Genomic DNA, 13,398 nt, shown 5'->3' with positions numbered 1-13,398 from the left:
TAGGTCCATAAAAGGCTATTAGCAGGGGATAGAAATGGTGTCCCTGGCCTCTGTTTGTCAGAGGCTGGAGAGGGATGGCAGGAGACAAATCGCTTGATCATTGTCTTCGGTCCACCCTCTCTGGGGCACCTGGTGCTGGCCACTGTCGGTAGACAGGATACCGGGCTAGATGGACCTTTGGTCTGACCCAGTACGGACGTTCGTATGTTCTTATGACAGACAGACAGATGCAGGCTGTGGAGGAGGCGGACTGACAGACAGACGGGGGGCGTCTGGGGAGACAGACAGACAGACGGGGGGCGTCTGGGGACAGACAGACAGACGGGGGGCGTCTGGGGACAGACAGACAGACGCAGGCTGTGGAGGAGGCGGACAGACAGACAGACGGGGGGCGTCTGGGGACAGACAGACAGACGCAGGCTGTGGAGGAGGCGGACAGACAGACAGACGGGGGGCGTCTGGGGACAGACAGACAGATGCAGGCTGAGGAGGAGGCGGACTGACAGACAGACAGAGAGCGTCCGGCGGCAGCCAGGCGGGGCCCTCACCTCGCGGCTCCACGCCGGGCCCGAAGACCTTGACGGCGCTGGTGTCGACGGCGGGCTGGACGTTGACGCGGGAGGGGAACTTGGGCACCGCGTGCCCGCCGTACTTGATGGTGATGGTGTAGGTGCCGGGGAAGGCGGGGCTGTAGGTGATGGTGTAGGTCCCGTCCCGGTTGTTCTGGATCACCACCTCGGCCTTGACCCCCGCCTCGGAGACGATCTCGATGGTGAGCGCGGCCTCGCCCGCCTTGGAGCAGTCCACCAGGAAGGTGGCGGTCTCGCCCGCCGTGCCGCGCTCCAGCCCCGGCCCGCTGGCCGTCACCTTGCTGGGGTCGAAGAGCGGCTGGATGTCGGCCTTGAAGGGCGAGCCGGGGATGTGGGCCTCGGCGAAGAGGATGTTGATGGCGTACTCGCCCGGCTCCGTCGGCAGGTAGGACACGGAGCACGACCCGTCCCCGTTGTCCTGGCACTCGATCTTGGCCTCGCAGGGCCCCTCCACGGTCAGCCCCAGCCCGCCGGTGCCCGCGCCCTTGGTGTCGATGGTAAATGGCGCCGGCTTGCCCACGAAGCCGCCCTTAAGGCCGGGCCCGTAGGCGCACACCTGCAAGGGGAGCGGGCGCACGTCAGCCGGGGCGCGGGGCACCGACTCTTCTCCCCGCGGACTCAACACCTGCCAGCTCCCAGTCCTGGGGAACCTCCCTGCCTGGCACAGGGTGGGTACCTCCGCCTGGCTGGGCGGGGGCAGACCCTGCCCCCCGCCAGGGGATCCCATGTCCAGCTCCAGACATCAGGATGGGCCGGCCGTCCGGCCGCGTCCCTGCCCCTGGCCAGCGTCTCCTTAGCCGGCATGATATTCTCCGACTCCCGTACGACCTTACCCATCGCTGCGCCAGCTGCGGTCCTGGGGCGCCCGCAAGCCCTGCCCAGTGCCAGTCCATGTTGGACGGGCATTAGCGAACTCCCACCCCCACCCGGGTGCTGCACTCCCTCACAGCAAGGGGGGGTCCCCTCCACGCGGCCGAGGGGGGAAAGGCCCTGGAGGTGCCTCCGTTTCGTCTTCAATCCGGCTTTTCACCCTCTGGAGGGTCTTTGCCACAAAGCAAAGCGCCAACCGAATGACCTGGCCGACCTGTGGCTGGACCCCCGAGAGCCGGCTGAAGCCGGCAGTTTGTTCCACCTCTGCCAGGCCTGCACCAGGCACTCGGCAACTGGCGTGACGGACAGGAGGGGTGCCAGCCAGCACCTGGTGGCTAAGGGGTTAAACTCAGGTAGCAAGGGTGTTGGCAGGGGGCCAGAACCAGTGGGGATAGCGAGCTGAAATGGGATAGAGACCCCCTGCTTGCTTGCTTTTGGGGGGGGGAGGAAAGAGTTAACCCAGGAGTGGAGAGACACTGAATGATTTAACCCAGGCAGGACTATCGTGCCCCCAAGGAATTCAGGGCACGGATGTGACCGACCCAAGAGATCGTGAGTAAATAAAGGGAAAAAAGTGAATCGAGTTGTGAGTGTAACCACAACCGGGTGGAGTTGAACCTTTGGAGCGACGTATAGGAGCCTCTACCCTGCGAGCTAAAAGCCACGTGCCTCTCAGCCCCACTTGGAGAGGTCTCTTGATCTTAGCTGTTGTGGTCTAGGTGCCACTGCATGAGACAGTGAACCGCACTAGGCGTGTGGGTTACACAATCCGGGTATTTTTCCTTATGTTGTGGTTTGGTTTGAACTGCTCGGTGTGGCTCTCTGCCTCCCCTCCCCATTTACCATCAAAGCTTTGTCCCCAGAGATTTTCGGCTTTCATTTGTTGTCCTTAGTGGCCCTGTAACATCTAGCAACCCGGGCTGCTTTTCTCAAGTATCTCTTTTGTGTGTTAATAGAAATCACTTTAAGGTGAGGATTTGATTCGTGGGTCTTGGAAAGTAACAGGGGGGTCTGTGTGCGTGTGCGTGTCCGCGACTCTGTGTGTGTGTGCGTGTGTGCGTGTGTCCGAGACTGTGTGCGCGCGCATGTCTGAGACTCTCGGACACGTGCACGCTCACACAGTCTCTCACACACACACACACACACACACACACACACACAGAGGGGCGAGGGGGTGGAGCTGGGATGTGTTGGGGGAGGGGGTACCAGTGGGGCGTGGGTGGGTGAGGAGTCTGTGTGTGTGTGTGTGCGTACGTGCGTGCCCAAGACTGTGTGCACGCGCGCGCGAGCGCGTGTGTGCGCAACTGTGTGCGCCTGAGACACTGTGGGTGTGGGGGTGTGTGTGGGTACGTGCGCGTGCCTGCCTGAGACTGGGCTACCGAGCTGTTTTGGGGCGTGGCGGGGGGGCGAATCCAATGTTCCCTCCTGGTTTCAGGGTGGCAGCTCCCTGCCAGGCGGCCAGGGAATCTGAGGGGGGATTGTGAGTGGAGCCGACAGAGGCAGCAGGCCCGGTCTCCGGCGGGGCCCGTTGGCAGCACTCGCAGCGCCAGGGCGGGGACCAGCCCCAGGGCGAGCGTCTGGGGCCCTGCAGCAGCGCCCCCTCCCCCTGTGAGTAACCCCTGGGACCACAGATGCCGAGGACGGGCCCAGCCGTCTGGGGAGGCGGAAGGTCTCTCCACGGTCCTGGCGGGTCCCTCTCCGGCGTCACATCCCTCCCTCCCATGAGTGGGGCTGGTGGGACTCGGCGAGCCGCAGGGCGGGAGGGGTCTGGGGCGGGCGACCCCCGGTTCCCAAGCAACCTGCTGGGGGGCACCACGAACACGCCCCAGAGGAGGCAGGGTGAGCCGAAGGGGCGGGGGGGGGGCACGATTCCCACCCCCCCACTCACCTTGGACGGGTCCGGAGGCATCACCCCCTCGACGGAGAAGGGGCTGCCCGGCACGGGGTGCCCGTCGTAGGCCACGTCCACCTTGTAGGGCCCCTCCTCGGGGGGCATGTACTTGACGCTGTGGATGTCGCTGGTGGTGCCCGTCTCCACCTTGCAGGGGATGGGCCGGCGGGACGGCGAGGTGATCTTCACGTCCACCTGGCCCTGCCCCCCGGCGCCCCGCGTGTTCACCGCGAACTCCTGGTCCCTGCCCACGTCCACCTCTGCCGGGCGAGAGCGGCGGGGCACTGAGCCGTGCCCACGGGGCCGCCCACGGCCGCCCACGCCCCCGACACGACCCAGCGCCCCCCCAGACACATCCTAGAGCCCCCCGCCCCGACACGACCCGGTACCCCCCTCGCCGCCCACGCCCCCGACACGACCCAGCGCCCCCCACACACACCCTAGAGCCCCCCCCCGCCCCCGACACAACCCGGCGCCCCCCCAGACACATCCTAGAGCCCCCCGCCCCGACACGACCCGGTACCCCCCTCGCCGCCCACGCCCCCGACACGACCCAGCGCCCCCCACACACACCCTAGAGCCCCCCCTCCGCCCCACTGGCACCCCCACCCTCAACACATCCCAGTGCCATCCCTTCGCTGCTATCGCCTCCCCCCCCCACTGGCACCCCCACCCCGGACACATCCCAGCACCCCCCCTCGCCTCCAGCGCCCCCCCGGCCCACTGGCACCCCCACCCCCAACGCATCCCAGTGCCACCCCCTCGCCTCGAGCGTCCCTCTCTACCCCATTGGCACCCCCACCCCCAACACATCCCAGCACCCCCCCTCGCCTCCAGCGCCCCCCCGGCCCACTGGCACCCCCACCCCCAACGCATCCCAGTGCCACCCTCTCGCCTCGAGTGTCCCTCTCCACCACACTGGCACCCCCACCCCCGACATCCCAGCGCCCCACCTCACCTGCCCATGCCCCATGGGTGCCCCGTCCCCCGACACACCCTGCTGCCCCCAGCACCCCTCCTCACCCACCCACGCCCCACTGGTATCCCCTCCCCCAACACATCCCAGCTCCACCCCCTCACCCACAGCACCCCACTTCCCTCCGGGCCCCACAGCACCACCCTCGCCCCTGCCTCTGCTCCTCCCCTACCACCTGCCCTGCCCGCTCCTCTCTCAAGCCAGCGAAAGCCCCTCCCCTCGCCTCAAGGGCCCGTCCCCACTCACTGGTGCTGAGTCCTTGAACTTTGACCTTGCCGAGGTCCAGGGGCGGGGCCACGCTGACGGTGAAGGGGCTCTTGGGCACGGGGTCCCCGCCGTACGTCACCGTCACGGTCAAGTTACCCTGCGCGGGGACAGCGCCCGAGTCAGGGAACAGGCGGGGGGCTGGAGGGGGGGGCGCGTGCCCGGCCGTGGAAGGGGGGGGGGCGCGCCCGGCCGTGGAAGGGGGGGGGGGCGCGCGCGCCCGGCCGTGGAAGGGGGGGGGGGCGCGCCCGGCCGTGGAAGGGGGGGGGGGCGCGCCCGGCCGTGGAAGGGGGGGGCGGCGTGCCCGGCCGTGGAAGGGGGGGGCGGCGTGCCCGGCCGGCGTGTCCCGGCCCCTCACCTGCTGCACGGCCGTGTACTTGACGGTGTAGGAGTAGTCGTGGTTGTCGATGATCTCGAAGTCCCGCACGGCGGGGCCCTTGCCCGCCCCGGCAAACTGCACGTCCAGCTTGGCCTTGCCGGCGCCCTTGGTGTACACGGTGAAGTGGGTGGGTTTGCCGACCTCCACGCCTGGCGGGAAGGGGAGCCACACGCCGGGTCAGAGCCACGGCGCCCCCCGGCACCACGCAGGGCATCGGGGCTAGCGCTGCGGCGTAGACCCCGCCCCACGCTGAGCCCCCGCCCCCCCGCCAATCCCCCGCCCCCCCCGAGGGGGTGCAGCCCAAGGACGCCCCCTCACCTGTCCTGTTGAGCCCGGGCCCCTCGGCCTTCACCTTGCTGGCGTCGTGGGACGGATCCACCTTGATGCGGAAGGGGCTGGTGGGGATTTCCTGGGGACACAGGAGAGGCGGGTGAGGGTTGCCCGGCCTGCAGGGGCTGCCTGGAACCGGGCGCCGGAGGGGCGGGGGGCAATGCTGGGATGTAGTGGGCAGGCCAGACCCTCTGGGCATCCACTGGCGGCTGTGTGGGCTGGGGCTGACCCCCACCTGTAACACGGCCCAGCAGGACGCCTGCCATAGCGCCTGACGGCTGCCGTACCTGACCGGCGAAGGGCCCCGGGACGCCGTAGCGCCCGGCGCCGGTCCGTACCTGACTGACGAAGGGCCCCGGGACAGCGTAGCGCCCGGCACCGGTCCGTACCTGGTTGGCCAAGGGCCCCGGGACAGCGTAGCGCCCAGCGCCGGTCCGTACCTGGTTGGCCAAGGGCCCCGGGACAGCGTAGCGCCCGGCGCCGGTCCGTACCTGGTTGGCCAAGGGCCCTGGGACAGCGTAGCGCCCGGCGCCGGTCCGTACCTGGTTGGCCAAGGGCCCCGGGACAGCGTAGCGCCCAGCGCCGGTCCGTACCTGACTGACGAAGGGCCCCAGGACGCCGTAGCGCCCGGCGCCGGTCCGTACCTGGTTGGCGAAGGGCCCCGGGACAGCGTAGCGCCCAGCGCCGGTCCGTACCTGGTTGGCCAAGGCCCCTGGGACAGCGTAGTGCCCAGCGCCGGTCCGTACCTGGTTGGCAAAGGGCCCCGGGACAGCGTAGCGCCCAGCGCCGGTCCGTACCTGACTGACAAAGGGCCCCGGGACAGCGTAGCGCCCAGCGCCGGTCCGTACCTGACTGACAAAGGGCCCCGGGACGCCGTAGCGCCCAGCGCCGGTCCGTACCTGGTTGGCCAAGGGCCCCGGGACAGCGTAGCGCCCGGCGCCGGTCCGTACCTGGTTGGCGAAGGGCCCCAGGACAGCGTAGCGCCCAGCGCCGGTCCGTACCTGACTGACGAAGGGCCCCGGGACAGCGTAGCGCCCAGCGCCGGTCCGTACCTGACTGACGAAGGGCCCCGGGACAGCGTAGCGCCCGGCGCCGGTCCGTACCTGATTGGCGGAGGGCCCCGGGACAGCGTAGCGCCCAGCGCCGGTCCGTACCTGACTGACGAAGGGCCCCGGGACAGCGTAGCGCCCAGCGCCGGTCCGTACCTGACTGACGAAGGGCCCCGGGACAGCGTAGCGCCCAGCGCCGGTCCGTACCTGACTGACAAAGGGCCCCGGGACGCCGTAGGGCCCGGCGCCGGTCCGTACCTGGTTGGCGAAGGGCCCCGGGACAGCGTAGCGCCCGGCGCCGGTCCGTACCTGACTGGCGAAGGGCCCCGGGACGGCGTAGCGCCCGGCGCCGGTCCGTACCTGACTGACGAAGGGCCCCGGGACGGCGTAGCGCCCGGCGCCGGTCCGTACCTGACTGACGAAGGGCCCCGGGACGGCGTAGAGCCCGGCGCCGGTCCGTACCTGACTGACGAAGGGCCCCGGGACGCCGTAGCGCCCGGCGCCGGTCCGTACCTGGTTGGCGAAGGGCCCCGGGACAGCGTAGCGCCCGGCGCCGGTCCGTACCTGACTGGCGAAGGGCCCCGGGACAGCGTAGCGCCCGGCGCCGGTCCGTACCTGACTGACGAAGGGCCCCGGGACGGCGTAGCGCCCGGCGCCGGTCCGTACCTGACTGACGAAGGGCCCCGGGACGGCGTAGAGCCCGGCGCCGGTCCGTACCTGACTGACGAAGGGCCCCGGGACGCCGTAGCGCCCGGCACCGGTCCGTACCTGGTTGGCCAAGGGCACCGGGACGGCATAGCGCCCGGCGCCGGTCCGTACCTGACTGGCGAAGGGCCCCAGGACAGCGTAGCACCCGGCGCCGGTCTGTACCTGGTTGGCCAAGGGCACCGGGACGGCGTAGCGCCCGGCGCCGGTCCGTACCCGACTGGCGAAGGGCCCCAGGACAGCGTAGCGCCTGGTGCCGGTCCATACCTGACTGGCCAAGGGCCCCAGGACAGCGTAGCGCCTGGTGCCGGTTCATACCTGACTGACGAAGGGCCCCAGTACGGCGTAGCGCCTGGTGCCGGTCCATACCTGACTGGCCAAGGGCCCCAGGACAGCGTAGCGCCTGGTGCCGGTCCATACCTGACTGGCCAAAGGCCCCAGGACAGCGTAGCGCCCGGCGCCGGTCCGTACCTGGTTGGCGAAGAGCACCATGATGGTGTAGCGCCCGGCGCCGGGCGGCATGTACTTCACTGTGAACGTGTCATTGTCGTTCTTGATGATGTCGAAGTCGATATCGGCCTCCAGCGGCCCCACCACGCCGGGGGCGCACTTGATCCCGATGCTCACGTCCCCTGCAACACAGCCAGGCCAGCCCGTCATGGCGGAGCCCGGCGCGCCACGCGCAGGCCACGAGCAAGGACAGCTGAGTCCCAGGAGCAGCAGGGGATGGGCCGGGTGGGGGCGGGGGGGCTTCGCTCTCTACCCCTGGGGAGGGGCAGGAGGACATGAGCACCCCCTGGCGCCCGCCAGCCCCGCCCCCAGAGAGCCCTCCTGGGTAAGGCCACCTCGCTCTCCATGCCCCACGTGCCACGCTCACTGACCCAGGCCTGACCCATGGGATGGCGCTGGCGGGAGGCCGCCCCGTGACACACCAGGCTGAGACCCCTCACACTCGTTCCACAAGCCAGCGGGCCCCCGACAGCCATCGGCTCCTGCGGCCCCTCGCGGGCCTGGCAAGGCTGGATTCCCCCGGGGCGTGGCGCAGCAGGGACCCCCCCCCCGTGGGCCCGCAGCCGGCCCTACCTTGCCCGGCCTCGCTGCAGTCCACGGTGAAGTAGGTAGGCTCGTTGGCCTTGAGTCCCGTCTTCTCCACGCCGGGGCCGTACACCTTCACCTTGTCCGGGTGGCTGCCCTCGCCCACGGCCACCTGCAGGAGCAACGTGCCGAGTCCGTGGGCCCCGCCGGCAGAGGGGCCCAGCCCCCACCCGCTTCCGTGGCACCCAGGGAGATGGCTCGGCACGGGGCCCGCAAGTGACAGGAGGGGGTGGGGGCTGGGACCTCCCCCGCGCCCCCCCGCGGTGCCGCGCCCACTCAGCCCCCGGCGAGGGGGTCGCTCACCCGGAAGGGGCTCTTGGGGACGTTGACCCCGCCCCAGGAGATGATGATGGTGTGCTTGATGGGCTTGCGGGGCACGTAGACGCAGTGGAAGGTGCCGTCCCCGTTGTCCTTGATCTTGATGTCGATGGGGAAGCCCTCGGCGTCCTGCGGGCACAGCAGGGAGCTCAGCGGGGAGGCGGGCGCCGCAGGGCAAGGGTCACCCCTGCGCCAGGCCATGGGCCCACCTTGCGGCCCGGCTGCAAGCCGCTCCTCCTGCTCCCCGGGGAACCTGGACCCGCGCAGGATGGGGCTGCACAGATCAGCCCCTGGGCCATCCGGCCCAGTATCCCGCCTGCTGCTGCCTCACCCCTGGGCCCATCTGACCCGGTATCCCGCCTGCTGCTCCTTCACCCCTGGGCCCATCTGACCCGGTATCCCGCCTGCTGCTCCTTCACCCCTGGGCCCATCCGACCCGGTATCCCGCCTGCTGCTGCTCCTTCACCCCTGGGCCCATCCGACCCGGTATCCCGCCTGCTGCTGCTGCTCCTTCACCCCTGGGCCCATCCGACCCGGTATCCCGCCTGCTGCTGCTGCTCCTTCACCCCTGGGCCCATCCGGCCCGGTATCCCGCCTGCTGCTGCTGCTCCTTCACCCCTGGGCCCATCCGACCCAGTATCCCGCCTGCTGCTGCTGCTGCTTCACCCCTGGGCCCATCCGGCCCGGTATCCCGCCTGCTGCTGCTGCTGCTTCACCCCTGGGCCCATCTGGCCCGGTATCCCGCCTGCTGCTCCTTCACCCCTGGGCCCAAAATATTTTAGAGTCCAGATTTGATCATTTCCTCGTGAAAATGGCAAAGGAGTCCAGCTGTCCCAGGGACTCTGGCGAGCCGTTCCCAGCTGGGACAGGAAGAGCCCGGCAGGCGGGAGGTACTGCCCAGGCCTGGCCAAGAAGGGGAGTGACTGGGAGATTAGAGAATCTACAGAAATAGCCAACTCATTAATAACGGAGGATTCCAGCTCTCCGCACGCTGACGGGGCCGGCCCCTCGGGACGGGCGACAGCGATTAAGTTTCTTCACACCTTAAATGGCTGCTTCGGGGAGCAGCAGCAGGTTCTGGAACCCACAAGGGCGGGGGGAGGCGATTCTTGATGTAGCCCTAAGTGGACGCGGGGTCTGGCCCAAGAAGCAGCCACAGCTGGACCGCGTGGAAATAGTGACCAGATCTTGACCAATATCACATCCTTGCGGACGGGCGCGGGGGGAGAACAGGACAGGAGCCCACCGGAAAACCATTTCATTTCAGAAAGGGGAAGGGCAGACAAATAAGCAGGCTGGCTCAGTGGAAATGAAAACGTTCAATGCCCGGAGTGAAACGCCTGCAAACTGCATGGCAACGTTTCAAAGCTCCCTTAATAGAGGCCGAGAAAGAATCGGAAGAGCAACTAGCCAAAGACAAATGAAGTAGCAGCACAAAAGTGTCTCAGCACATCAGAAGCAGGAAGCCCGGCAAACAATCAGGGGGGCAGATCGACAGATTCACGGGGCCCCTGGGCCAGGTGTGGAGGGGGTGGTTCCATGCTCCCAGAAGAGGCGTGGCCTCAGGTAGAAGGGGCAGGGCTGGAGCAAACCCAAACCCAAGCCATTCTCTTTAGGTGATCCACCTGAGGAACTGCCCCGGATGGGAAATGTGGGGATTCTTAAAGGCACAGGGGCCTTTTGTATCCTTGGTTGAGCCAAAAAAAAAAAAAAAAAAAAAAACCCCCACAAGTTTGGTCTCCCGTTTTTTGCTATGAAAGCATCTGACAAGCCTACTCCCAAAACAAGGGCAGCAGAATGGCAGGTGAATAGGAATGTGGACAAATGCAAAGCGATGCACCTTGAAAAGAGCATCCCGATTATACACACAAAACGATGGGGACCAAATTGGCGGTTACTATTCGAGAGAGAGATCTTGGAGTCACCGTGGAGAGCTCTCTGCAAACAGCCACTCGGGGTGCAGCGGCCATCCAAAAAGCAAACCCAGTGTTAGGCACCATTGTAAAAAGGATGGAGAAAAAGACAGAGACGATCGTATTGCCTCTCTAGAACGCCACGGGGCGCCCACATCTTGAGTCCAACGTGCAGATGTGGCCGCCTCATCTCAAAAAAGTTATCTTGGCATTGGAGAAAGCCCAGAAAAGAGCAATAGAAACACGGAGGGGTTTGGAACGGCTGCCACATGAGGAAAGATTAAGACGACAGGGACTTTTCAGCTTGGGAAAAAAAGCTGACCCACTATGGGTGGCTGAGATAGAGGTCGATGAAATCACGACCGGCGTGGAGCGAGAAAATATGTTATTTACTTCTTCTCGTAACATAGGAAGCAGGGGTCACTGGGCAGCGGGTGTAAAACTAACACCAGGAAGTGTTTCTTCACGCAGCCAACCTGTGGAACTCCTTGCCGGAGGACGTGGTGAAGGCCAGGACTGTAACAGGGCTCAGGAAAGAGCTAGCTCAGTTCCTACCTGGGCATAGATCTTCAGCTCGGCTTTCCCTGCTCCCCGCGTGTCGATGGTGAACTCGGCCGGCTTGTCCACGATGCAGCCCGTGGGCTCCAGGCCGGGCCCAAAGGCCTTCACCTGCCGGAAGGAGTGGCAGGAGTCAGCCGGGCAGCCCTCCAGGAGTGCACAGCCGGGAGGGATGTACCGAGCCCCACGTGGCCGGGCAGCAGCTCCCTGCCCCAAAGGGACCCCCCCCCATGCAGAGGGGACCCTTCACTGAGCACCAGTCCCTGCCGGGGTGCATGGAGGGGCCGGAACCCCGGGAAATAGGCTGGAACCCCCCAGATTTATTTCACAGGCCCCAGTGAAGCTACTGAATGGCACCGTTTGCGTGGAGACAGCACCCCCTCGTGGCCTTGCACCCCATTCCTGACCCCAGCCAGTCCTCCGCACCAGGGCTCTGTGGGAACCAGCACCCCCTGGAGGGGAAAGGTCCTAGGCCCCATTCCCTGCCCCTCTGAGCTAGCCAGCCAAGGCCCCCCCCAGAGAAGTTTTCCTCAGTTTCCCTCATCGACTTCAGACTCATCCATCTGACCAAAGCTTTTGAAAAATTCCCGCTGTCTGTCCCCTAAAAGCCCCCCTGCCCCAGAGCCAGACTCCTGGGAGAGAAGCCCAATGCCTAGGAAGGGAGGAGGAGAGGGGCTGAGCCAGTGTGGGGGACGAGACAGGCAGCAAAAAGATGATGTGTCACAGGCCCCGTACTGCACAGAGCTAATGGAGAGTCTCCTCCAGTGTCGGGCGCAGGAGTGGGGGGGGGGGGGGGGGGCATACCTTCTCGGGGAAGTACTCGTTGGTGGCCGGCTTGATGTGGGCGATGAAGGGGCTGTCCTTGATGTCCTCGTCGTCGCAGATGACGTGCACGGCGTATTCGCCCGGCTCCGTGGGCCAGTAGCGCACGTCGCACGACCCGTCCCCCTTGTCGTCACACTCGATCTTGGCCTGCGACGGGCCCTCGATGGAGAAGCCTGGGAGGGGGGCCCGGGCTGGCGTCAGCGGCAGGGCCAGAGCTATCCCCCTCCCCCCATGCCGGAGCCGGACGGCTGCGCTGGCCCCTCCATGCCCACGAGGCCTTGAGACGAGGGCAAAGGGCCCGAGCCTGCAGCTCCGCAAATTCCTTCCCTGCGTCCCCGTCCCCGAGCCCTTCTGCCCTGCCCCCGCCCAGAGCCCTTCCCCCCACTGTCCTAGAGCCCTTCCCCCGCACAGAGGGCCCCCCCACTGTCCTAGAGCCCTTCCCCCACACAGAGGGCCCCCCCCCCCACTGTCCTAGAGCCCTTTCCCCGCATTCCCAGAGGCCCCCCCCACCGTGGGCCCCCAGAGCCCTTCCCCAGCACCAGGGGCCCCCGCCCCTCCCCCCACTGTCCTAGAGCCCTTCCCCCACATCCCCAGAGCCCCCCCACCACCACTGTGGGCCCCCAGAGCCCTCCCCCGCCCCCACTGCAGGCCCTGCCACCTGCCGTCTTACCCAACGTCCCCACTTCGGTGCCAATGGCCTCCACCACAAAGTCGGCGGATTTGCCCACCATGCCAGTCTCCAGGCCGGGGCCCCAGGCCCTGACTTTCTGGGCACCTGCCTCCGGCGCCACCTGCACCTCGAAGGGGCTGCGAAGGAGACAGAGCGTCAGAGCCAGGCCGCTGCTCTGTGACCGTGTCACCACTAGTGCAACGAGCGTGTCAGGGTCAGCCTGCTCCTTGGCTTTAGAGCCCTGGATGAACCAGGGCAGGAACCCGCATGTGGTCGGCCAGCGTGAACCGAGTCCACGTGCAAGGCCCCGGCACAAGTCCACGTGCAAGGCCCCCGGCACAAGTCCACGTGCAAGGCCGGCCCCTTACCTGCGGGGGATGCTGTAGCCACCCCAGGAGATGGCCACTGTGTATTTGCCAGGCACCACAGGGTAGTAGTCACATTCGTACACCCCCTCGCCAGCCTCCCGCACCTTCACCGGCTCCTCCGTGCCTTCTGCAGAGAGAGGGGGGGTTGCATGTGGGACTCCTGGCTGGCCAGCGTGGCAACAGCCGTGCACCGTGCGCCTGGCTTGGTGCCTGCTGGTGACAGACCCCCAGGCTGGGGCTCGAAGTAGCCCCATCTCTAAGCAATTCACCCTGATTTGCCCCTCTCCGTGGTGCCCTCAGTAACCTCCTGTGTTACACGGAGCTTGGGGTAGCTGGCCAGTGTGACATGTTATGTCCAGCAGGGAGCAGCAGTCTCTCACACACACAGCTCAGCAGGTGACTCGGTTTCCCCAGTACCACACACACACACACAGCTCAGCAGGGTGACTCGGTTTCCCCAGTACCACACACACACACACAGAGCTCAGCAGGTGACTCGGTTTCCCCAGTACCACACACACACAGAGCTCAGCAGGTGACTCGGTTTCCCCAGTACCACACACACACAGAGCTCAGCAGGTGACTCGGTTTCCCCAG

The 13,398-nt window shown here is 66.8% G+C and overlaps 1 protein-coding gene across 3 annotated transcripts in view; it reads right to left on the bottom strand.

Moving 5' to 3' along the window:
- The window catches only part of FLNC (filamin C), a 54,744-nt gene that overhangs the window by 22,747 nt on the left and 18,599 nt on the right, over window positions 1-13,398 (bottom strand). For all 3 annotated transcript variants that reach the window (XM_075924948.1, XM_075924962.1, XM_075924955.1), the window contains exons 10-21: window positions 12,802-12,928; window positions 12,434-12,570; window positions 11,743-11,936; window positions 10,936-11,049; window positions 8,453-8,596; window positions 8,138-8,261; window positions 7,526-7,686; window positions 5,289-5,379; window positions 4,950-5,119; window positions 4,574-4,691; window positions 3,349-3,611; window positions 549-1,146 (exon numbers count right to left, since the gene is read on the bottom strand). In XM_075924948.1, the coding sequence (XP_075781063.1) occupies window positions 549-1,146; window positions 3,349-3,611; window positions 4,574-4,691; window positions 4,950-5,119; window positions 5,289-5,379; window positions 7,526-7,686; window positions 8,138-8,261; window positions 8,453-8,596; window positions 10,936-11,049; window positions 11,743-11,936; window positions 12,434-12,570; window positions 12,802-12,928 (2,241 nt within the window). The remainder of the gene's footprint in view (window positions 1-548; window positions 1,147-3,348; window positions 3,612-4,573; window positions 4,692-4,949; window positions 5,120-5,288; window positions 5,380-7,525; window positions 7,687-8,137; window positions 8,262-8,452; window positions 8,597-10,935; window positions 11,050-11,742; window positions 11,937-12,433; window positions 12,571-12,801; window positions 12,929-13,398) is intronic.

Source organism: Pelodiscus sinensis, chromosome 1 (assembly GCF_049634645.1).
Source record: "Pelodiscus sinensis isolate JC-2024 chromosome 1, ASM4963464v1, whole genome shotgun sequence".
NCBI classification, from domain to species: Eukaryota; Metazoa; Chordata; order Testudines; family Trionychidae; genus Pelodiscus; species Pelodiscus sinensis.
Note: the sequence above shows the minus strand (reverse complement) of the source record. Positions and strands in the feature narration are given on the sequence as shown.